The following is a 26,329-nucleotide window of genomic DNA, read 5'->3' on the forward strand; positions in this document are numbered from 1 at the left end:
TAACTACCTCTGGTTTACACAATGAAAAAGAAGAGTAAAAAGTTGTAGCCCGGTTATCTTAGCACTAGTTCATTTAAGATGTCAGAGAGGTTACATAGAAATTGGGAGCTTTTAAAAATCTTAGTAATGGCTGGACCAAGACAGAGAAAAGCCATCTTATACAATGCTAATAATGACCTGGTGGGGTCAATAGCAGAAATAGCACTGAACACCCTAAAAGGAAATCTTCCTCTGAAACCTTCACAATTCCGGTCTCTAAAGAGTAAGAAGGGTGTCATTAAAAAGCTGAGTGATAGTAAGGTTTCACTGAAAAAGAAGAAGCAGATCATACTTCAGTTGGGTGGTTTTATAGGTCCCTTACTAGGGACGGCTATTCCTCTGTTGACTAGCCTGTTAGCAGGATAAACCATGGACCATGCCGAGAAAATGTATCTGGTGTCACGTCATCAGATGGAGCAGCTACAGGGTAGGACGTCTAATATGGGGACTACTGCCACTAACCGGTTGGAAGATGAGATGTGCAACATCCTTCAGAGGCATGATTTGAATGAGGATGACAAGATTAAGCTCTACAATTCTGTACTGCAGAGGTATCTAAGACTGACCAGGCAAAATGAGTCTGAAAAGGACAAACTGAATCTCATTTATCCACCGGGAGAGCCTCAGCCACTTCCAACATTACCAGAACAGCCACCACATCCAACTCCACAGGACACAGCTATGGATGATACCCTAAGTGGTGTGAGCGCTCGTTATAGGAAAAATGCAGAACTTTTGCTGAACAAAATGAAACAACACCAGGACGTCTCAACCTGGGATGGTCGCGGTACCTTTTTATACAAAGGTATACCTATTCCTGGTACTAATATTTTAGACGTGGTGAAAGGCGTCTTGCAACACTGAGCCCCTACTGAGAAGTGGAAACCTAAAGGATGGGATGAGTTTATGAATGCTATGGCTGAGGTGAATGTTCCAACTTCTGTGTTGGGGTCTATTGCTGTTAAAGAGCAAATAGAAAAGTTGAAAGATACTCTGGTTGTTTAGGATGAAACTGCTGCTAGCCCTGACTCTGTTATGACAGCACCTTTTGGGGCTCAGAAGCTTATGTTTACAGGCACACCCATTAGCTCTTGGACAATAAAACCTAGAAGTCGGCTCAGGTTTGGTGACTGGCTCAATTTTTGAAATGAATAAAAACACAGTGATACACGTAAAAACATTTAAGTCTTTTTCTTTATTTTATAGTAAGGCATGCATGCCTGCATGCACTGGTGACGGTTACAGGGTCCAAGCCCCCTCCCCAACCTTTATAGTTTTTACAGACGGTTTTACCATTTGATCATTTTTAATATCGGCATTGGAGTACATCTTTAAAATATTTTCATAGGTCACTCTTTTAGTATGGTTCAGTAGAAAAAATGCAATGTTGTCCGCAGGTCACAGCACTGGGGTGTTGCAGTTGGCATTGGTGAAATGTGTACTTCTCAGCTTGCTGCTCTAAAAACATCACTATGGAGCCAGGAAAGTCATGGCTATCCGGAGGTCTTCCATAAGAATCAAAAAATTCGCCATATCTGGGAGATGGGAAGTAGAGGCCAGCCAGTATTCTCCAGGAAGAGTATGAGGATGGGTATTTACGATTAATCCAAAATGTCTTTTGGGGATTTGTCTTTGGGGTGTCACAAGGATAGACCCCTAGAAAGGCAGTATTTCCAGAGAACAAGTGGAGGAGCTGCTGCATATCCATACTTGCATATAATCAAAAAGTACATTCCTTGTGTGGCTTATTTCAATAAGATTTTCAAAGATTGCATACAGTATCATGTTAACGGTGTTGGGGAGGAGCTGTGCAAATCTAATTTCGGCTCTGTGGTTACCGCTCCTGATCAATGAATAGTGCTCAGAGCATCCCTGATCAGGACTCAAGTCAAAACAATACGAAGTATACCCTCGGTTAAACTCTTCCCGGCTGATTAACATTGGTCTGTCTTTCATGCCTTTGCGCATGCTCAAGATGGTGTCCTGTCGCGTTTGAGGAGAGCTTTGGGGAGATGATTGCCCTTCTTGGGGCTTGCAGAGGGTACCCTATCCCATCGTTGGTTCCAGGTCCAGCTATGAGAACTTCCTGGGACCTTGGGGATACCCTTGAGCTGCGATTTTCTGCCTCATAGCCGGAACATTGTGAGTGAAATGGGGCGGTTGGTGGTGAAAGGAGAATGAAGAGCGTCGGCGCTGCCGGTGTGGGTGTGGTCAGCGGTGGCAACAGGATGCCCAGCCTGGGGTCTCTGCAGCTGGCATGGGTGTGGTCGTCATTGTCGGGACGCCTGACCTGGGGTCTCTGCAGCCAGCATGGGTGTGGTCAGTGGCAGCGGTGGTGGGACACCCAGCTTGGGATCTCTGCAGCTGGTGTGGGTGTGGTCAGCAGCAGCAGCGGTAGAACGCCCTGCTTGGGATCTCTGCAGCTGCCGCTCCCCACACCGTTGTGTTATCCTGATTGCTCCCCCCTCTTCCTTGCTTATGGACATGATAATTTGGATCAACAGGGAGTGGCTGAGGCACCTGGCATGGATATTGATGCCAGCAGAAGATAACTTCGGTAGTTGGCATGGGAGCGGTTGGAGTGGGGAGGTCCTTCATTGTGGCCCCCTCCAGTATCATCGCTGTTGCCTGGACCACCGTACTGTGTCATTTGGCCATTTGGCCCCTACTCTTGTGACAATATGGACTGGGTCAATGGAATGTAACCCTGGCGATGGATAGGAGTGCAGCTGACGTGGATGGAGTTTAGCTGCTGGAGTTGTTGAAGTTGGAGCAGCAGCTGCTGCCACCACTCTCATCACCGCCATTACTGGCCGCTTCACCACCTTGCAATTCATCATCTGCTGTGATTTTGACATCTGGCCGTTATTCTTACATATTGTCCTTAACACTGACCATTGTTATGATGGACATAAGCTTCCCGCTATCCGCTTGAACACTGTCAGCTGCCCCCTCCCCCCCTGGATATGTCATCTCCTCATTCCATCTCTCCGTGACGTCAGCCTGTTTGGTTGTTGCCACACTCTCCTCTATGTTACACTGCGACAGAACTTTATTCCTTTCGGGAACTCCCCCTTTCCCGGGGATGGCCTTCGTGCCTATCAAGATGCTTCCTTAATGATGGATCTTGGGATCCTGAGAGGTGGCATGCGAAGAAGAGACTTCTTAGGGTTTTTTTACAGGGGTTTTAAATCAAATTTTAAGGGGGGGGTAATTTGGATGGCTCAGACAGGCTTGTGGGGGAGTCTGCCAGGGCACAGGCCAGAGCTAACTAATGGGCATGGGTCAGGAGTGCTAGGAAGGGTTGGGATTCTGGGGAAGACATTAAGCCATTCCATTGGGGGGTTCACCATCTCCACTGTTTGTGGGAGAGGAGATATAGTGGGGGCCGAAGGCCAAATTATGTTCGGGGGACGCGGGTTCCCTGTTCAAGAGCGTTTGTGCGTTCTGACCCTTATCACCCTTCTTACACCCCTGGGTGCTCGGGATTACAGGACCCTGGTCTCCAGCTGGTGTGGGGGGGGCGTGACCAGGGGGACCTTTTGCCAGGTTAGCCTGATATGTCAGTTGCGCCCCTCCCAGGATCGGGATGCTCTGTGCACAGTCACTCATGCCCTCGTTCTTTCTCGCCTGGACTACTGTAACGCTCTCTACATGGGGCTGCCCTTGAAGAGCACCCAGAGGCTTCAACTGGTCCAGAATGTGGCTGTGCACTTTATCATGGGGGCACCTAGGTGCTCCCATGTTGCGCCCCTTTTAGGCTGCCTGCACTGGTTGCTGGTTGTCTTCCGGGCAGTGTTCCCTCTAAGGTGCGCGCCTGCGCGGCCGCACACATAATATGGAAACACCGCACAGCAGTTTCCAAGTGCCGCGCATGATTTTCAATGTTACACTTCCTGTTAGATGAGAGGCCACGCTCCGCTCCCGGCGCTAACTTTTGTGCTCCTGGGCTTTCTTTGCATAATGGTTGGAGTCCCTGCCGATTCTGCTCCAAGCTGCGGAAATCCAGGCTGATTTATTTCACAGAAGTTATACCTCTCCACTCTCGGGGCGGAGGCAGGGAAAGTTTTGCTCTGTGGTTGGTTGTGCAGCCGGACTTAGGCGGCGGGGAGAGAAAGCGGGCGTCTTCCGCCCTCTCTTGCTCACACTTGCCAGTTCCCAGGACAATCTAGAGCCAGCAGGGAATGAGCGACGGCTGTTGGCTCCCATTCGGATTGGATTGCGCCCACCCCCTCCTGGCAGAGGCTTCACTTGACTGAAGTGGGGAAGCTAATTAACCGGCCACTTTGGGGGGTTCCAGCTGGCTTTCAGGGCACAGTGGTATGGGGCACCGGGCAGAGAAGGCGCCTCTTTTCCTGTTCCTCTTGGTGTTGGCAGGTGAATCTTGGAGAGGGAGGAGGAAAAGTGGCTGCAGAAAGGGATAATGAACTGAGGCGGAGGGGGAGATTTTAGTGGGTGCGAGATCATGCTTTTTGCAAGACGGAGGGTGACGGTCTGGAGCCCTCAATAAAGTAGTAAACAATAAACACCCCGTGCCCCCTCCCTCCTTAGCAATGAATTAAAAACATTTATCTTGAGTTTTCACATTTCAGTAAAACAATAAAAAATGGGTATTCGCAACAGCTCCTTTAAGAGGTGCATGTAATGATTGTGAACTTTCCAGTTGAAAGATTTTTAGGAGAGGGGGAGGGAATGTTATCTTTTTTGTTCCTGCTGTGTTTTGGGGAATGTCTCCCCCAGTATGGAATACTCAGTTTTTGCGCACAACATGCAAAATACTAATTACTATCAATTACTTAAATGTCTTTAAAAAGCATAATCACTTACCCTATTTATTTGCCAAATGCAAATAGTTGCAAGATATACTGAGTGTCAAGAAAAATATTGAAATTAGGAAATACAAGCAACAATAATAGCTTTAGAATAATTGGTCATCCTCTGCTAAACCTAGCAGATATAAATATGAACTGTTATTCATAAATACTAGGAAAATGTCCTTTCATGAAAAATTACTTTTTCAGTTAACTCTGCCTGGCATTAGTTGCGGGAACAGAAATATTAGTTGGCCAATTCTTAAAGAGAGCACCACAAAGAACTTAATTTTTTTTTAAGAGAGCTGGGTTTTTTATTTATATTATATGTATGAACAGAATTAACACAAATTGCAGATACCAATCAAAAATAAAGAAAAAAAGGATGAAATAATGCTCATTTTTAAAAACTCAATGAAAATAAAAACAATATACCAAGAAGGTGGCATACTGGTTGTGATTTGATCTCTTCGGGGGATCCTGGGGATCCCCTATACAAGTATTTTAATATTGCAGACTTGCAATATTATAAGTTATACTGATATTATAGAACACTTTAATTAAGCGGGTCCCTTGAATAAACATAACTTTGAGTTTCAAATAACACTGATTTCGTTGTTGTCTTAGGTGACATCTGTGAAAAAAATTCAGGTGCTCAGGCATGAAAATGTACCGCTCAAACACTATACTTTTCCGCTCACACTGAAAAAAAATTAGAGGGAACATTGCTTCCGGGTGCAATTTATGGTACTAATTATGACTTTCAAAGCGCTCCATGGCTTAGGCCCAGGATACCTGCGAGACTACCTACTGCCACCGGTATCCTCCCACCGCCCAGTGTGATCCCACAGTGTTGGCCTCCTCAGGGTGCCATCGGCCAGACAGTGTTGGCTAGCTACCCCCAGGAGGATAGACTTCTCTGTGGGAGTGCCTTCCCTCTGGAATGAGCTGCCTCCGAAGCTTCTTATAATTCCTGACCTCCGGTCCTTCTGACGTACCCTAAAAAGTTGGCTTTTCCAGCAAGCCGGCCTGGCCTGAACAAAATAAAATAAATGATTGATTACTGTTAATTTTAATTGAATTTCTTAAAATGTTATTGTTAATCTTAAGTGGGTTGTTTTTTTGGATACTCGATCTAATTTTTTAAAAACTTTTGTAATAAGTATTTTTTTTAATGTTGTACGCTGCCCTGAGTCCTTAGGAGAAGGGCAGCATATAAATCCAATAAACCAAACCAAGCCTGTTGCTTGCACCATCTGCATGTACTCTCTCACAAAAAGACCGTGCTCATAATCAGACTGAAGAGGCTTTGCAGGGATCTGTTCACCATCACAATGCAGGGCACAAAAATTGACATTGCAGTGTTGAAAATTGAATGGATTTCTTTCATAATCCCCACTAAAAGCTGCATTGTCCAAAAACTCAATCACTAATTGTTTACGCAGTTGGCCCAGAAATAGATTTTCCTGATTACACACAAGATTACTTGCGGGAATGCTGTAAACCTTCATCCCCACTCGATCAATGGGGTATTTGGCATTGGAGGTGAGCATCTGCATGGCCAAGGCGCACTCCCAGGGCTACTTTTACACATTTTACAAAGAGAGAAGCTGCCAGGAGTTGCACTTTGTAATTCTCATTGCCATCCTTCATCATGCAAAATTCATTTCTGCTTCTTGTGATTTGACTTTCACATCTATGCCATTAATTAGCAGTCTGTCTTGAAAAAACAGATCGCTATGCAGAGGCCCAAGGAGGTCCCATTTATGACTATCGGCCATATGTCTCGCTCTCACTTTGAAACCAGAGTTCCCAGCCGCTGTCAGTAGAGTACTTTCCATGAGGTCCGAGTCATCTTTGTAAAAAAAAACCAGAAGTAAATTGGGTGCCCAACGCATCACCACCAAAGTTGAGAATCAGTTCAATTATGGCCCTATACGAATAGCAATGATGGCTCTGTGTAATGAGATGATCTCCCAAGGTAACATCCAGCTGGTTAAACAGTGATGCTATGGGGTAGTTGGCCAGGGCCACCCTTGTCCCATCATCAATATCTGACACGTCAGTTTTTACAATCTTGCAACTCACATACAGAAGGGTGCTGTTTAAATCTGTGTAATGCTCACCATGCCCTGTGATGAAAAGTTCCAGGGGGCCGTTGGGCATTAGCGCTGATAAGGGGGGGATCTTGATATAGGTACTGTTTTCAATACAATGTTTCAATGGGTGTAGGCGCCCATTGAAAAAGATCCAGTTCAGATTTAACACATTCCTCTGAAGCAGAATGAATAAATGACATAATGTATTAGAATATGTCTTCCTTGTCACAGGGTTTCCTCTTCTGCGCATGTCTCCTCTTGGTATGACGGGGCTTTTTCACAAGTCTTCTCTTTTTAAACGGGATATGCGGGCCCAATGCATAATTCTTCCTGGCTTTGGCCAGCCCTGATCCATCCTGCCTGCTCTCAACAACACGGGATACAAGATGCCCCGCAACATCTCTGGCGATGTTTTTGGCTGCAGATTTCGCATGCGGCTTTATGATTTCTAATCCTTGCCTCAAAAAAGGCGTTGCTTTTCAAAAAAGTCCATGGAAAACCGGTCCCGTACATAATGGGGGCTCCTTGGAAGCCTGGAAGGCCTCCCCCAGCTTGTGTCCTGTAGTAAGCCACATAGTCTTGTGGTCTCCTGTGCTCCTTGTTTACAACCATCCTTCACTTTTCCAAGGCCTAAAATGAAGCTTGACAATCACCTTCCCATGATAAAAATGCACGTTTTTGTCCTGGTCGGTTTTGATTTCTATAGTAACAGTATCGATGTTATGTTTGCTGACTGGCACATAATGTGGATGGTCATAGGTCATAGTTATGAAATCGTTGTCTTGCCCCCACACAGGCACACAGCGTAGTAATGGCACATAGAAGTCACATTATCTGGAGCTCTACAATGTCTGTGTAAACATATAAGGTGCTGAATCTGGGGAACATACCTAAAAGATGGCCAAGTTTTCCGCTAACTAGCTTGGCATGAGGTTCATCTCCTTTAAGATTAATTTTTCGACCCACTGAATCATAATGTAGGGTTGTCTTAGGTCCATCCTTGGCATTTGATATAAGCTTGTTCATATTTTCTAACAGTTGTCGGATGCTATTATAGTACCCGCTTCTCAAAGAAAAATGCCATTTCTTTCTCTCGTTAGCAATTTCAAAATATCCAGGAGAAGTTATTGTATGCCAACTATGTGGATATTGTATCTCTGCTACAACATGACCCCCCGCCTTAAGACATTTTTCCTTTCTTTTACTTTTTAAACTTACCCTATAAAGTCTCAGCCACACATCCCTTTCGTTAGACAAATGTACGGCTTTAGGAGTAGTCCCAATGCTACAATGGTAAGTGCTGTTGTACCCCCTGAAGAGTGTCTGCCAAAATGTCCACATACCAATGAGTATTTCTAGCTGTGAAATATCTCCAGACTTTGTTTTTAGGGTTCTATTAAACCTCTCTATAACTGCTGCTTTAGTTTCACTATGGGTGACAAAATGATGAATGCCATAACGTGTTAAAAGTTTCTTCAGCGCCATATTCAAGAACTCTTTACCAGCATCTGTCTGTATTTTTCGGGGTGCATGTCCTGTTTCAAAGATATTCTGGAAGGCGGATGTAACGTCCCTCCCTGATATATCAGATAAAGGAGAGGCCCAGGCATTTTTAGATCACACATCAATAACTACTAAGATGTATTTTTTTCCATGGTTCTCTTTAGAAATTTTGGAGACATCTATGAGGTCGGCCTGCCATTGATGATCTAAGCCAGACACTACTGTTTTATTTCTAGGAAAATTAATTCTTGCAGGCTTATGAAGCATATAAGCATCTTGCCCTGACAGCCATGTCTTGACTTGCTTCATGGTCAGATTTTTATCATGTTTTCTAGCTTCCTGAAAAAGGATATTTACTCCTCCATAACTCCCTACATATCCTGGAATATAATAAATATGGCTTAGAATATTTTCATGCATCATTATATTGAAAGAACACTGACAAATGGGTCAAGCGTTGACATTAACACAATCTTTTATTGGTTATACAGAGTTCAGAGGGTCATTTTCAGAAAAATATCCCATATCAGAAAAATATCCCTCATCACCACTATCAGAAGCAGTATATAGAGGTGCATAACATGCTATTTTACAATTTGTTGAGTCTGTATTTCAAAAATCATGTCTGCAGCCGCAAGCAAACCAGTCTTTAGACAAATTGCAGCTCTTTAACTCACTGGTTAGATAGTGTGGTCTGTGGGATAGTTCAGAATCCCAGTTACAGTCTAGATCATAAAAATCTGCAGAAGCTTTATGACCGTGGCAATTACCACTGGAATATAAAATCGGGATGTCTTGAAGAGTTTGCTGTCTAGGAGTTATTATTTTGGAGTCTGCAAAATATAAACAGCATCTTGTTAGTGATTGTCATTTACAACATCATAAATAAAAAACATATTTACTTACCATTGCAGGGAGGTAATGAAGCATCATTCGCTGTTTCACATACTGTCTGGTAAGTACTCTGAACATCATCATTAAAATTACAACACACCATGTTGCAGCCATGCAAAACAGGTCTGAATAAAACATTTTCTTTATCATAACTCTTGCAACAGGGTTTGTTGCATTCTGATGGCAGGGGTCTTGTGTCAGAGCATTCGATGCTGGCTTTTGCTGTTGTTTTAAAAACATCTTTGGAATCAGAGGTTGCCATCTTCAAGAGACTGCGGAAATTAAGGCAAACTAACCAGCTCTTGTAATGACAAGTGTACCTTGCACATGCCCAGAATCATGGGAGGTATGACATGCCCAGGCATCTCCCTGACATGGCTCTTGCGCATACACAGAATCACAGGGGAGTGGGCTGGGTGGGTGGGTGGGTGGGTGGGTGGGTGGGTAAGGCATGCCCGGGCATGTCCCACACATGTCTCTTGTGCATGCCCAGAATCACGGGGTCAGGTTGGTGGGTGGGTGTGACATGCCCCCGGGCATTTCCCAGACATGCCTGAACAAGGCTTAATCCCTGCATGCAACCTGGCGGGTTGCCTATTGTGAACATTTTAATTCCTGATAATATTCCTTGTCTTTTCCTGTAGGTGGGCTTCAATCTACCTAGAAATAAATACCCTTTAGAGAAAAAATGGTTAAATGCAGACCCCTGTCTCCACAAAAATTAAAACCAACATTGCCTAGAAAAAATACCTTCTAGGGAAAAAAGTGGGTTTAAATGCAGCCCTTAGGAGAATGATTACAAATAAAAAACATTTTGATTTCACAACTCCCCTCTCCCCTTGAATGTCCATAGAATTAATCTAAGGTTAAACTAATCATGTACACAGAGTCTTGGCATCTTTCTTGATGGGGTAAGTTTCAACATGTCTTATCTGAAAAAATAGGGCTAGGATATTGCATAACACCTTATCTGTTAGGGCTACTCATCATGATGGACTTAGGCCAATACAACATATCTGGCTAGGGTTATGACTTTGTGATTCCTGCACCACGTGGTGTCAATTATGCACATCCCAGCTAGGGAGGAGGGCTATGCAAGTCACATCCGGAGGGTGGCGGCTGTGCACGTCACTTCCGCTTATGGGCATGATCTGGTGACGTAATCAGCACATGGGTTTGTTTACTTTGATGATGTCACTGATCAAAAGTACTGATAATTTTCATTAAAAAAAGGTATGAACAATATCATCTAATGTTATACATATATTAATGTTAATACTTGGTTACCTAAGAGTCCTGGATAAAAATTATAGCAGCAGCAAAAACTGCAAAAACAATAATAGAAGCTAATATTTCCAAAGAGTCTCAGAAAATAAGTACTTTGCAATAATTCCAAACCGTTCCTGTTTACTACTGTACTTTTACATTATAGGCAAAGCAAAATTCACCCTTATCACTTCATACTAATTCATTGTCCGCAACTCTCTTGCTGTTTATTGATCATCTGCATTTTTAATCAACATATGATATTATATGATGCCAACATTGTCTACAATATGTGGCAATCAACCCATATGGCAATCAACCCATTCAATTACTTATGTGCATGAAAGTTTCCTAAGCAGCATATCATTTACAATTTATACTGTGACTGCATTGGAACAGACCAAGAAATTAGAACATTTTTTGATTTATGGAGGACGCAAGTAATAAAACTATAGTGTTTGGTCCCCCTTAAACTCCCGGCATAGATAGGCAGAAGGTAAGTCTAGATCTATTGTATGTCTTTCAATATATCAACAAACATTTCTAATTTCTAATAGTTTAATACCATGGCAGTAATTTCATTGTTCTCTTTCATACTTACTCATCCACCTAATGATATTAAAATGAAGAGAGTCTGTGATAGCTTTGAGTAGATTTCCGTGTGGAATGAAAGTAGATTTTCTTCTAATAATCAACATCAATAATCAACTTATTTATTTCTAAGTATCTCTCTTGCACTAGGTTTATATTAACCTATGAAGAAGATCTCTCAAGACTTGTAACTTACCTATCTTTTATTTAGAATCTACGGACAGTCTTCTTTTTAATATACTATTGAAAGCAAATATCATGACATCTTAATTTTATAGAAGCCCTATCTGCTTCAAGAAGCAATTCAAGAAGCATTAGACAAATTTATTGGGAATGTCAATAATTGAGAATGTAATCATATAGATTAGATATAATCTATTCATAATTTAATCATAATTTACATTAATCAAATGTTGAAATTTAATTTAATTCATATCCTGTATTAAATATTTTGCCAATGGGTTTGTTTTAAATAGAGATGGGCTAAATATAAATCTGGATTGTGAGAAGTATTGCCCGGACTGCCTGGAAATAAACCTTAATAAACACACTTTAGCTACTTCTGAATACACAAGCATAACATTGTGCCTCTAGAGAAATTCTAAAAAAATTTTTTTTTCAAATCAAATCATAAGTAGGGTTTTAAATGCTACACAAATCAAACTGCATTTTAAAAAAATCTACAACCTATGTAGCCACTTTAGGCACAGACCAGTGGTGTTCTGGATCCTGTTGCAACTGATATGGTGCAACGGGGCCTGGCATCCACCACATGAACATGCACAGCGCACACATGTGTCCTTACCTCCTGCAATGCTCCACAACGCCACCGCAACACTTCTGCAACGCTCCAGCTACTCGGCGGAGCATCACACAGGCACTGTATGCTCCGTGCATGTGTATGGAAGCGCTGAAGAGCTCAAATACAAGTAAGGAGGGTGGGCAGACGTGTGGCCGCTCCGGAGCACCATACTAGAACGGTACCCTATGCCCCCGGCAGGCATCAGTATGGCCGTACTGGGGCGTACTTCCTGCAACCCACCACTGGCACAGACCTCAATATTCTGTTAAGGGCATTTGGTCAGCTAATGCAAAGAATAGCTTTAAGGTTTTGTCTTTGGTTAAAAAAAGAAAAACTAAAATATTTTTTTAAAGTACTGTATTTCTTACCATATTGCCATACATTCTTTAAAACATTTTACCAACTGATTGTGCTTATCTTCTGACAGAGATTGATGGACATATAAGTTTCTACTTAAACTTCGGTAGTTCAGTCCAGTGACATTTTTTCTGAAATAACATTTTTTTAAAGCATTGTCTTTTAAAACAGTTCTATATACTGGTAAAATCTATACACAAAACAATAGTCCAACACTACTATCACTGTATAGGCTATTGTGCTTTACTCAGATTTTGTTGTCTCTTAATATTGGGATGTATTGTATACTTTGTGTTACTTACATTTCAGTACCAGTCCATTCCTATCCAACTAGGAAGACTATTGATTTATCCTCTGATTCAAACAGAAAATGTTTTACTGATTTACCCAGTCGGTATCTAATAACATCGGCAATATATTTTGCCATGGAGAGAACATCTAGAAAAAAATAAGCATTTTTGCAGAATCATTACCAAAACTTCTAATTTTTAAATACTGAATGAGATTTGAAGCTAGATTTTAAACATTTAACTAGAGAAAATTGAGTTAATCTGTCATGAATACTAAATGAAGATTAATTATCATCAAAACTTCTAATTTTTAAGTAGTGAACCAGATTTGAAACCAGATTTTAAACATTTAACTAAAGAAATTTGAGTTCATCTATTATGAATACTAAATTAAGATTAATTAGATAAATTTTAGAGGCACTATGTAATTTATAGATAATTCACACATGTTTGTGTGAGAAAGGGTGCATAATTAATTTTCACTGACAATATTTCTAAAATCTTTGTTTCCAAAATAAAATTGGTATATGGTAAGAAAAATATTTTGTTCATTACATTTTTGTCCATTATAAAATTATTAATGTTGAGCGAAATTATACTTTCTTATATGCTTACCTTATTTCATTGCATTAAAAATAAACACTCAGTATTTATAGCAGCATATAAAAGTTGGAATACTCCTTTTATGCAATAAGAACTCTAGGAAAGGAGACGACATTTACTTCATTAAAAAAACACTGTAGTAGTCATAAAAGAAGTTCAGATCCAAACAAAGCAGGCGATAATTTCCCAAGAACAAATTTGGGCATGTTGCATGTTATTTTTTTCTGTAGCAAAATGCTTTAAGTGGTTAAAAATGTCTAAAATTCAATATTCATACTATGTTTTTTACATATCTATTTAATTTTTGTGAATGAGAGTGACATGGTGATGATGACGATGATTTGATAATTTGTGCTAAATATTTTAATTACAATAATAAAATCTAATGAAAACTGAAAAAAGAAAGAATAGAAAGAATGAATGAAAAGTGCAAAGGAGATGAAAAAAGCAAAAAAACAAAAAAGAAAGAATATAGGAAGAAAGAGAAAAGAGATATATGAAAAAGTAACTTCCAAATTTAATCACAAGTATAAACATCTATACCATTTTACCTCCTTTTAATTTACAGCCAATTATCTCAGATCTTTTCAGATTATCCCCTTTTTTATAAAATATATAAAACATAATGTATTTAGTCCTGGTGTCAGCAGAAAGTTCATTAAGCATTATCAGAAATTACAATATATCTAATTTTAACCTTGGCCTGTTCCAATAATGTTATTGAATTTGATTTTTTTTTCATTTGTTCTTTATCCCTTCTCAAGAATTTTTCAAAGCTTTAATAAGCTTCTTTTGTAAATCCAATATAGGAAAATTATCTAGGTCACACTCTTGGTTTGTTTTTGTACATCCTTTTTAATTATTTAGGCATCAGCTGGTTTCTTGTGCATATTCAATGCATATTCATCTTTGTAGCCTGTCATTTATAAATCCACTTTAAACTCAGTCTTAATCTTCAGAGGTAAAACTGTTCAATTTCATACAATTGCCAATGATGCAAACCTCTCTCCCTCTCTCAACACTATTAATATTAATTTCTAAATCCAGTTTTCAGTATGTCCCATTCATATATTGTAATTCCTTCTTTAACTATAAGTCAGTTTTATGTGCTGCTCCTTAATTGTAATCTTTTGTAGTCTCTAATATCGAATTTTCACATTCTTTATTTTTTTGTTCACAAATATCAAAACAAAACACAGGAAGGAGTCTTTATAATTAATTCCAAACTATTATTATCTGGATCCTTAGTTTATTTGTAACTTTATGAAATCAAATCACTTTTTTGCTGTTTATTGAAAAAAAAGAGTTTTTTTCTTGAACTTGTACCTAAAATTTATTTCATTAAGGATTAAAGGAAATTCATCCAGTGTTGCAAACTAACAAGTAATTTCTGAAAGTGATTAGAAAAGGAAGTATGCGAACTTATCGTCTTTTCAAAAGCAGTGATTTCTGTTAGAGTAAGATGGCTATTCTCTCATTTCCCAAAGCTCTAAAACTACTGAAGACTTATATCTTATATCTTACATTCTCTTTGTGAGGAACAGCTGGTCTACTCACCAGTTCTGCATTTCATCATGGTCATTGACTCCAGTGCTTCAGACTGATCATTTCTTTCTCTGAAAATCTTGCTAATCTTAAAGAACTCTGACTTGGTTGTACCATGTCTGTTCCAGACCCAACCTTGCTATAGATTTGAGTGAGTTCCTAGGAAATGACATCCATTTTTTTCACATTATTGTAGGCTTTTTTCACATTATTATAGGCTTTTACTGCTAATTGGAATTGTAATGACAATGACATATCTATAGTGAGAAGCAACAAGCTTGCTGTAACATTTGGAAAATTAACATTTCTGAAAATGATTCAACAAAGCATTACTTAAGAAAAAAATTGAAATTATTAAACTCCAATGTTGCTAGGTCAAAACAAAGGAAGAGTTTTGTAGGAAATGAGCTTCAGTTTACAGCAGCCATCTGCAACCATTAGTTCTCAGCAGCAACACAAGTATGCTGGAGGTCTAGTACTAAAGCTATGTTTTTGCTTCAAACGATGTTATAATTTTCTTATTTTCACTTTAAATAGGGATGTGTCCAATGATCATGGTTCATAAAAATGAAATACTTGGCTAAACTGAGCAGTCCACTGTTGCTCTGGGTTGTATATTGTATGTGGCAGTTTTTATTAAATGCAAAATATGCCCAAGAATAAAGAATAAATGCAAGAGCTATAGGATATATTCTCCTTAAACTGTTTTCAGAAAAGCAAATAATGTCAAGCTTGTTGCATGACAACTCTCAGAAATAAACATTTTCAGGCATGTTGCCTGATCAGAATCACTAAAAATGTATTAAATTCTATTCATTTGCCAATATATTATATTTAATATATTAATATAAATACATTATATTGTATTTAAAAGACAAGCTCTATTAGCTCTATTAATTTACCTTCAAAATGGGAAGGACCTTTTAGATTTGCCCAGGCACATGTTCCTCCAATGCCCCGTCAATGTTTTCTATCTAGTCTTCCTTTGTGAAGGGATTCGTGTTAAGATCAAGGATATATTTCTACCAGGTAAATGTGATACATTTTGCATGTGTATTTTGAATTCCTTTATCAGTTTTTGAAAATTGAATGTAGTCAACATTTTGGTCTGAATTAAGCATTTATAGTCATGTAAACTGAAGTAGCTGATTTCTGTTTATCTCTACAGCTTCTCATGCTAAATGCTACCCTCAAGAACATGTTTTTATGGGGATTGGGAACAATAAATAGAGGGAATGGGGAGAAATATCCTGACTTGGGAGCTGAAATGCTTTCTGCTAAAACTATAATTGACTACAATTATTTGTAAAGAATGACACCTTAATCCTAACCCTAACCCTACACTTTTATTCAAAAGTAAAATCCTTGACTTACCACCATTTATTTAACAACTGTTCAAAGTTATGATGCTACTGAAAAAAGTAACTTATGACTGGCCCTTACACTTTCAACAGTCAGAGCACCTCATAGTTATAGCATCACCAACTGGAATTTTTCCATTCAGGATTTCAACAAGGAAAGTCAATGGGGAAGGCAGTATGGAAGGTTGCAAGTCATAATTACATGATTTCTCACTTAGCAATGAATTGGTTGTCCCTGTTTTGGTTGTAAGTTGCATTAAAATTTATTGTCATTCACAAATTAAGTCTGCTTTTATTGCAGAGATCCCAGAGGATCCACTTACTGCAGAAGAATATTATAATGATCCATTTGATTCCTGTTCAGAAACAAGCGAAGAATCGGATAGGGAACAGGAAGAAAAGAATGCATCACAGACAGTATGTAAAATATATCCATAAGTATATTTACTCTAAATAACTGCTGAATTAAAAGAACCATTATATAGTGAATTTACACAAAATGAAAGATTATTAGAACTGGGGCCATGTAGTATAACATAGCACCTTGACAACCAGCACCTTGAATCACACCTAAAAGCAAACCAATATTAAGTGCAAAGCATCAGCATCACCGAGATATACTATAGATCCTTGATGGCGAACCTATGGCACTTATATCACAGGTGGCACAAGGAGCCGTATTTGCTGGCACACCCTCCCCAGTCTTCAAGAAAGCCTCCGGAGCCTGGGGAGGGCAAAAAACTCCCCCTGCATGGGTGTGTGTGTTGTGCATGCATGTGCAGATTGGTGGGGCTTATTGAATTGTGGATGTGGTCGCATGCACACAATTTTGCAACATCTTTACAAAAAGGTTCACCATCACTGCTATAGATGTTGCTTCAAGGGTAGCCCCATGTAGAACATATTATAGTAAGCCAGATGAAGGATGATTAGGACAGGGTCAGCAACCTTAAACACTCAGAGCCATTTGGACCCCTTTCCCACAGAAAAGAAAACACCAGGAGTCACAAAATCTTCCTCATGCCTGACTATTTCCTAAGCGACCACAGAACTAACATATGTAGTTGAATCTGTTTTCTTCTGAAACTTTTCTTTTCTTTATCCATGGTTGGCCTACCAGGCGTAGAAAAGCTCATTAAATCACATGCTGGGAGGTATCACACATTGGCAGTTGTGACGCATATTTTGAGTGACAGGGAGTTGCAGCAAAGGGATGAAAGAGCCACATGTGGCTCCAGAGCCACAGGTTGCTGACCCCTGGACTAGGGCATCCAAGACTGAGAGCATAGTCATCCAAGGTTATTGTCAATGAATAAGTCAAAAGTCTGGTGCAAAAATCCTCGTAGCCACAGTTGTCACCTGTTCATTGAACAGAAATATTTAGATAGGCCCTTAGATTCAGATCACATGTAAAGATTAGAGTTCAACTCTATTAGAGTAAAAGTGGTACTTTTCAGGAGTTGTTAGACCACAAACCCAAAGCCAACTTCTCTTCAGCCTACTATCGTCCCTGGAATGTGCTTTAAAACAAAATCAAAATGGTTGAAGTACTGAGCCCATCGGACTTGTTTGGGTGATAGTTTCCATGGGGTCCTAAGCACCTCCAGATTTTTGTAGTCGGTCCAGACTTTGAACGGTTTCTGCCCCCCTTCCAACAGGTGTCTCCATATTAGCAGTGCCCATCTCATTGCAAAAGCCTCCTTTTCCCAAGCAGCCCATCATCTCTCTATGTCTGTGAGCTTGCGGGAGGTGTAGGCGCAGGGTTGTAAGTTTCCTTGGTTGTTTCTTTGGAGTAGCACCGCTCCCACTGCCATCTGGCATCTGCCTAGATCATGAAAGATTGCTCAGGGTCAGAATGCTTCAGCACTGGCTCCTTTGCAAACATTTCTTTTAGTGTTTTGAACACCTCTTTGCAGGTTAGGTCCCACTATAGAGGTTGTCCCAGATGGGGTTTCGTTCCTGGGTTCCCTGTCTTCAGGAGATCTGTTTGGGGTTTGGCAATTTTTGCAAAGGAGGGGATGAATTGCCTGTAGAAGTTCGCGAAACCTAGGAAACTTTGTAGCTGCTAGGGGATTGCACTTTGGCTGGGTCCACCTCTATTCCCCCATTTGACACTCGGTAACCCAGGTAGTCTAACCGTGCATGGTGAAATTCACATTTTCATACCTTGAGGTACAGGTTGGCTGCCAGAAGTTTTTCCAGTACTGGGCGGACCAGGGGTACATGATCATCCATCGTCTCAGTGTAGATAAGGATGTCATCTAGGTAGACAAGGACCCCCTTGTAGAGGTGCTCGTGCAACACCTTGTTTATTAACTGGATGAATACTGCTGGGGGCCCCTACTCAACCTTATGTTGAGAAAATGCAAAGCATCTTTTACAGCTTTCACAGTCCGAAAGGCATCACTTTGAATTGAAAGCTCCCTAGGGGGCAGTTGAATGCTGTTTTCCACTCACTCTCACTCTCTGATACGTACTCGGTAGTATGCTTCTCTGCGGTCTAGTTTGGTGAAGACGTTTCCCTTGACCAGATGAGATAGCATGTCCTTCATGAGGGGAGAGGGTATAGGTTGTGTACGCACACACCATTTATCCCTCAAAAGTCCACACACAACCTCATAGTTCCATCTTTTTTTTTCTTTGAAGAGTACTGGCACTGCGACCCATGGCTTGGTTGGCTCAATGAACCGCCTTGCTAGGTTTTTGTCTATGTATTTGCACATCTCTTGCATTTCATGGTGTCATGGTGTACAGTTTGGGCTTGGGTAGTTTTTCCCCCAGGGATGATTTCGATGGCACAGTCTGTCTCCCGGTGGGGAGGCACAACATCGCACTCGGCCTCTCTGAATACTTCTGCAAGGTCCTGATATGCCATCAGAATCAGTTCGGCCTCTGGGGTTTTGTCAGATGTGGTTGCCAGTTGTTCTTGTGGGCTCTTTGGGGGGGGGTTCCAGCATGGGTGGTATTTCTGCTTGCTGGTGTGGGAAGGTTGGGGGCCCCTTGATATCCTAGGTCTACGGATACCCCCTTGCCACCAGAAAAGTCCCATTATGACTGTGTCTGTCATTTTGGGGGCTATTATGAGTCGAATTACTTCCCAGTGATCCACTAGCTCTAGCCTCACTGGTTCAGTCAGGTGGGTGGCATAGGCTCCTCCCATTAGGGACCCGTCAACCTGCTCGAACCAGATCAGGTGGGCCAGTCTTTTTGCTCTGATCCCCAGTTTCAGGACTGTGGTTAGATTAATCAAGCACCTTGTGCAGCCTGAGTCTATTAGGGCTTGAAAATCCCCTTGGTTTCCAGTTTTTGGGGCTGTGAGGCATATTGGAAAAAGGAAAGAGTGAATTGGTTCTCTCACCATTGTCATTTTCTCCCTCATCCTCGCTGTCATATGGTTCAGGCAACTGGTTGTCGTTGCCTGGGGTTCCATCACTTTTGCCTGGGGGGAAGGGGCATCTGCAGCCTGGAGGGTTTTCCTGGACCTGTTGGTGGTCCATTTGGGGCCTCATTCTGGTCATGCCCTGGGCAGTGGGTCTGGCCTTGGTTTTGGGGCTTGGGTTGGGCATGTAGCTGCCATGTGGCCCATCCCACCACATCTGTAGCATTTCAGCGGACTTCGAGGGAGGGCTGGTCTCAGGGTCTGCTGTGGTGCTGTGGTTCCCCGCCAGCTGGGTGGTTTCAGGTCAGGTTGACATCTGTCTTTTGTGTCCAGTTGCTTTCTCATGTCGTTGGCACACAGCCCACTGTCGAATTTTGTTTCCACCCGGAACCACTCAGAGAGTTGATTTGGGATGTCGCGGTATGCGGTTACCTGGGCAATTTGCTTGTCCAGGCTTGTTCTGAAGAAATGCACCAGCAGTTGCTCTGGTAAAGGGGGTAGCCTTCCTATGACCCTCCTAAATTCACGGATGTGCTCTTTGATGGGGTGGCCCCTCTGCTTTAGTTTGCTGAGTTCCTCTTCCGCATATGGGTCCTCCTCCCCCTCCTCAAACCTGGCCTCTAGCAGTCACAGGAAGTCATCTATGTCTTGCAGTTGGGGGGCTCTCCTCTTGTGGAGGGTTGCTAGCCATTCCCTTCCTTCTCCCTCTAGACTCTCTGCGATGGCATTCATCATGGTTCTGGGGGATGGGTAGAGGTGCCCATAGCATTCTAGGTGGATATCAGCTGAATCAAGAAATAGAGCTAGCTGGTCTGAGTCTCCGTCAAACTTTCCCCTGAATTGGGGCGGGTCGTTCAGCCCTACTCCTCCAACCTCCTGTCAGCCTCTGTATGCTTGCGCCTGATATGGCTGGCCATCTTCTTCACCCCTAGTTCAGAAAGAGGGAGGGGGTTGTCTGCTCTTGGCAGCCTGCCTGCTGAGTGGGAGAGGCACTGATTGCCATTTTGGGCTCCTTCTATCAGGAGGGGGAGGGGGGCTGTGCTCCAGTCTGCATCTCCTCCCCTCAACAGGATCAGATGTCCCTCCCCTCTCTTTTGGACGGCACAATGGCCCCCATCAGCAAGGGTGGCCTGGTCAAGATCCTCCTTCATTTGCTCTATTGCACTCCCTAGGGATTCCATCTGGGGCTTTGGGAGCCTGGCTTGTTTCCAGTCCCACCTCCAGTCCACCTTTGCCAGCTTGCTTGAGACCCTTCCCTGTATCTGGGGACTAGGACAGGGGAATTCCAGGTCAGCTGTTTTAAGGGTTGATTTCCAAAAGTATTCATCTTTTCTTGCTTCTGCTGCTGGGGAAGACATCACTGCTTGGCATTGCTGCATACCTCCAGTTGTAATCAGTCTTTTTCTTCAACCTCCTGTTGCCTGATTTTCCCTCCAAGCACCCCAAATATTGGGGGAGTGCTTGGAGAGCCCGGGATTCAGGAAACCCAGAAATCTTAATAGATTTTTAAAAGTCAGTTTCGGCTCACTGTGAAGTTTCCAAGAGTTGACCTAATTAATTTACGAGCCTCGAGACAAAGTTCAAAAAAACCCCATTCATTTATTAGGACTAACATCTTGGCACGGACTTCTGTGGAGCCAAAACTAAATCCCACTTAATGGCGTTTGAATTTTACCCCTGTGTCCCCTCCCCTCTGCCTGAAGTCATCAGTCACATTCTCTAACAGGACGTTACGGCAGGGTTCTGGACATGCGCATTCACATCCCAGTTACAGAAATATGAGACTTTTTACTCTGGTCAAAAGTATGCATGGCATTCCCCCCCCCCCTTCTCAAGTTGATAGTAGTCATGGAAACGCTTTAGACGTTGACATCTGGGGGAAGGATACTGCAAAATCTCCATCCCCACCCCACTCCAGGGGAAGAATACTGCAAAATCCCCATTCTATCCCCACCCCACCAACCTGCTTTCCAGCTCCATTCTCCTGTGCAGGGCAACAAAAGAAGACCGAAGTGATCAGCTGGGACTCTAGAGGCAGCAAATAGATGGGGGCGGAACCAGCCCGAGGTGGCATTTGCCGGTTCTCCAAACTACTCAAAAATTTCTGCTATGAGTTCACCAGAACCAGTCAGAACCGGCTGAATACCACTTCTGCTTTGAATAAGTAAATAGATAAATATTAAATACAGCAATATTTCTAATTACTTTAAAAAATCAGACTCTGACCTAATTTATGTACTTTGAGATTCAGTTGACTTCACTAGAAAAGTTAAGCAAAACTTTCAATTTCTTCCATCAAATCAATTACAAGTAAATTTGTATTTAGTTTTAAATTTAACTATGTGGTCATTAAGAACCCATCCTGACTTGATGGCACATAATCAATTAGTCAATCAAATAAATCATTCTTTCACTAAAGCAGGGCAATACAACCAACAATTGTAGAATGATAGGCTGACTTAATGTTGATTGGCTTTTGGCCTTATTTCAAAAGCAAACTTAAATTTCTTTCCCAGTATCCTGTTCCTTGAAGAGATGGGGAAAAAGAATGTTAGAGAGTAAGATGAAAAAAGGCAATGTCAGAAAGAAATGACTCCCAGATTTGACTTGTCTAGATTAGAATTTTTACTGCAGAAAACAGTAAAAGAAACAGTAAAGCAGAAATGCACAACTGATTGCTTATTTCCAGGGCAAAGATACTAGAAATTTAAATGTCTGTAGTCTGAGATTTAAAGTCTAGACTTCTTCCTCCTGTCTTTCCAAATTAACAGATACTTGACAGTATGGTTGCCCTTGGGTGGGAGAGCAGGAGGGGTGAAGGGGCTAATGAAAAAACTGCCCTTTTGTACTTTATATTGGATGATATTCAAATAAGGAAGTAACAAAGCTTACACTATAGTATCATCTACAGATTTTGGTATTTTGACAAAATCTTGGCTTACTAGAAAATATTTTAATAGTAAAGAGAATACATATTTAATTATTCATGTATTAACTGCAGCTAGAATTGTATTTGCACAACATTGGAAAAGCGAAGAGATTCCTACTGACAAGAAGATAATTAGGAAAATATTAAAATGTACAGAAATGAATAGATTAACATTAGCAATTAAGGAGAAAAAACAAACTGATTACTACTTGATATGGGAAGTGTTTTACCAATGGTTAAAGAATAAAAAAGGAAATTGGAAATAAAAGGAAAGGAAAGGGGGAGGGAGAAGATGATTAAAAGAGAAACAGAAAATATATTAAGATAAAAATGAGAATAAAATGACAATTGTTAGTACTACTATAATGAGAATAATCATGTTTAATGTTATTTTGGTATTTTTATTGGAACACATGTTAATGAAAGAAAGGAAGAGCATTATAATATTTAATTGTTAAATGTATTATCATTTGTGGAAGGATGTTGCATAGTAATATTTGTACTCAGACAACACACTGCTTAAGGAAAGATGGAATGTATATATTTAACATTTGGAAAAGTAATTAAAAATTAATAAAAAAAGAAAATGTTTTAATAGTTTAGGAAGCTGGGATATGTTTATATAATTACTGCTCTAGTTGGGGAAACTGAGGCAGCTTCAGCCTATGTTATGTTATTCATGCTCATGTCTTTCAGTTGTGAGTAGTTAGGAATTGGAATGGGACAACTTGCTACAGCCAACTCGCTATGGCCAACTTGCCACAAGACAATTGAACAATTCAATTATTTTAAATAAATAATTAAAATGTTATTTTAATTTTGGTCATTCATATTTCATTTTGTCCCTCCTTTGAGTTAGTCTATTCCACCATTTCTTCAATATTAATGTAACTCTTGTCCCATGGCAAATTGCCCTGCAACAAATAGGCCATGGTGAATTGACTGCAGCGAGTTGTTCTAGACCCGTTATGAACAGCCCTTAATTGCCGTTTCTGATTATGTCAATATGTTTTTCTTAACTTGCATTATTGATCTTCAGTAACTCACTTGTAACAATCCAATAATAAATTGCATTGTTCCCAATTTTCAGTATTTTTTTGTTGAAACAACTAATTCACTGTCTTCTTTGGTTGACAGGACAGTGATATCAACGCAATGGTCAGATACATGGAAAATATTGTAGATATCAATTCTGAAGGTAAGATGGCATATTCTTCAGTTTGATTACAACACCAACAATTGGATATTCTTGGCTTGTTGCATAAAATGCTGAGCCAATATTTTGTGCGTGTAAAAGAAACTTGAAGTTCTTTATCCTAATCCAGAAGTAAGTGCAACAGTCAGCCTAACAGAACTTCTTAAAAGTTCAGTACTTAGTAGATTTCCTCTCCCTTGTTAGTTGACTTTGGATAGAGTTCAAGAAAAGGAGTTGACTTCTGGTTTAACCTTGTTCAACATAACCCATCAGCTGGGGATGGGTGAGTAGAGAATTGGGAGAATCTATAAAGAAAAATTATAGTTGATGGCTGAGGTCCTATTTAACATCTTGACTTTTGGTCTGCCCAGTTTATCTCTCCTAATAGTGCAGCAGGAACATATCTATTGTTTTAAAAGGAGGCATTTGAAGTTTTTTTAAAAAATAAGATTGAATATTGATTGATCACTGGGTCCAGAGATTTATTCTTCCAAACTTTCGGGCTCATGCCCAATATCAGGGAGCTTCTTCCTACTGGAATATGGGCTTTGGGCTATTCTGTAAGTCATATTTATGTGGTGCCTTCCTATTGGTTGATTGGTTTGTTGATGGCAGCCATCAACACACTGGAAAAACTATAGTTCCAAATAGGTGATTATTCCTTTTCATTTCTATGTGATCAAAACTCTAGTTTTTAAAGGAGAAAAAAAAGCATATCCTATATTATCCCACAGCAGAACACAGGATATTACAAAAAGAACTTAACTATAATACAGGTGATGCCTATTACCTAGATTTTTTTTTGCAACCTTAGAAGAGGCATTTAAAACCACCAAACTCACCACAGAGCTCCAATAAAACATTAGACAAAGCATCATTCCAGAGATTAGAAGAAGACAGGAAAAGAATTAACTTACAACAGAAGACAAAGTAGCTGTCAGAAACCTAAAACAGGACCAGACCATCATCCAACCTTCAGACAAAAGCCAAATCACAGTGATTATGGACAGAGAACAATGCCAACAAAAAGCAAAAGAAATACTGCAGGACAAAGAAACCTACATCCCTGTGAACACCAATAGAATACAAAAACTAGACAACCAAATCAAGAGAACCCATAGTGACTTCACTAAGAAAGGCCAAATTACAAAAAAGGAACAGTAGCAGATGAGAAGCAGCAGATCAATCCTCCTACTTTTCTACAGATGCCCCAAAATACACTAGCTGGCATATCGTATCTCTACTAGAGACCCCTATATACAACATTGCAAAATAAATTAACAAAAAACCTTGGGCATCTCACAAGATGAAGCCAACACTTCATTAAGGACTTTATCTAAACAAACCGAAACACACTGCAGCAACCCAGAATAGCAGAAAAAGGAAATGGAACATCTATACAACACATTCCAACAAAATGGATACCCATGCAACTTTATCAAAAAGTCCTTGACCACTCAACTCAATACAGCACAACCAACACAAACCCTAAAAAGAATTATACTACCATACATGAAGAATATCTCAGAAACCACCAACAGACTACTACAACCATATGGAATCAATGTAGCACACAAGCCAACTAAAACCCTTCAAAATGTCCTAAGCAAACCAAAAGACCCAGCAACCTCAGAAGAAAAAACGGGAGTCATCTACAGCATACAATGTAAGAACGGCAATAACCACTATGTAGGACAAACAAGCAGAAGACTGACAGAACACATCCCTGAACACCAACCAGCAGTCAGAAGACATGACAAAAAATGTAATTTCACAACATATAGACAGATTTAACTATAGTTTCAATTGGGAAAATATGACAGTCCTAGACTAGATCAAGTCCAAAAATGTCAGGAAATTTCTAAAAGCCTGGCACTCTGACAAATCAGCCATCAATATACAGCTAGACATTAACATCATCTATAGACTATACAAAAGAGACAGTCAACCAGCCCAAAAGAAAACATAAAGACCCAAGGACCTCTCCACCAGTAATCAGCACCCAGATTAGCATAGATTAACTCCAAGACTAACTTCAGACCAACAATCAAGTAAACAATACCCCAATCAAGAAACTGCCAAAGAGCTATCAGTAAATAACCCAATCGAAGCATATCTAAGACTCTCCCCACTCACCCACATAGACAAGTCACCAGAATATAAACTGGCAGCAAACAGCACTCCTTACTAGCACTGATGAGGTTACTTAGTTAGGGTAGTGAAAGATCTGCAAGGAAAGAAGCAAACTCAGGCAGCATTTAGAACCCATCATTTCAATCTTGAGCTTCAAATATTCTCCTTTATTGGTACTATATTATCCCTTATATAAAGCAAAAATTTGTATATAAAACTATGTACACACTCATTATATTATTCTGTTTCAAAGTAATTAGTAGTATGCAAAGTGTGCAAAAAAAGAAGCAATAAGCCAAGAAATTAAAGATGAAATAAAATAAAATAAAATAAAGCATATTTTTTGGAGTATAAGATGCACTTTTTCCCCCTCCTAAAAGACGCTGAAATTTGGGTGCATCTTATACTCTGAATGTAGCCTTGAAGCTGTTTTTCAGTCTAAACACAAGCTAAGTGATCTTCCATTCTTTGCCTGCGTTTCTAATTGCTGCTCCTTCCGACAATGAGCTGTGCTTTAGAAGCACATCCCCAC

At 40.6% G+C, this 26,329-nt stretch overlaps 1 protein-coding gene across 1 annotated transcript in view; it reads left to right on the forward strand.

Moving 5' to 3' along the window:
* The window catches only part of NEK11 (NIMA related kinase 11), a 195,729-nt gene that overhangs the window by 142,976 nt on the left and 26,424 nt on the right, over positions 1-26,329 (forward strand). The window contains exons 13-14 of the mRNA XM_032237973.1: positions 16,463-16,578; positions 23,607-23,667. Of these exons, the coding sequence (XP_032093864.1) occupies positions 16,463-16,578; positions 23,607-23,667 (177 nt within the window). The remainder of the gene's footprint in view (positions 1-16,462; positions 16,579-23,606; positions 23,668-26,329) is intronic.

This window comes from Thamnophis elegans, chromosome Z, assembly GCF_009769535.1.
Source record: "Thamnophis elegans isolate rThaEle1 chromosome Z, rThaEle1.pri, whole genome shotgun sequence".
Lineage (NCBI taxonomy): Eukaryota > Metazoa > Chordata > Lepidosauria > Squamata > Colubridae > Thamnophis > Thamnophis elegans.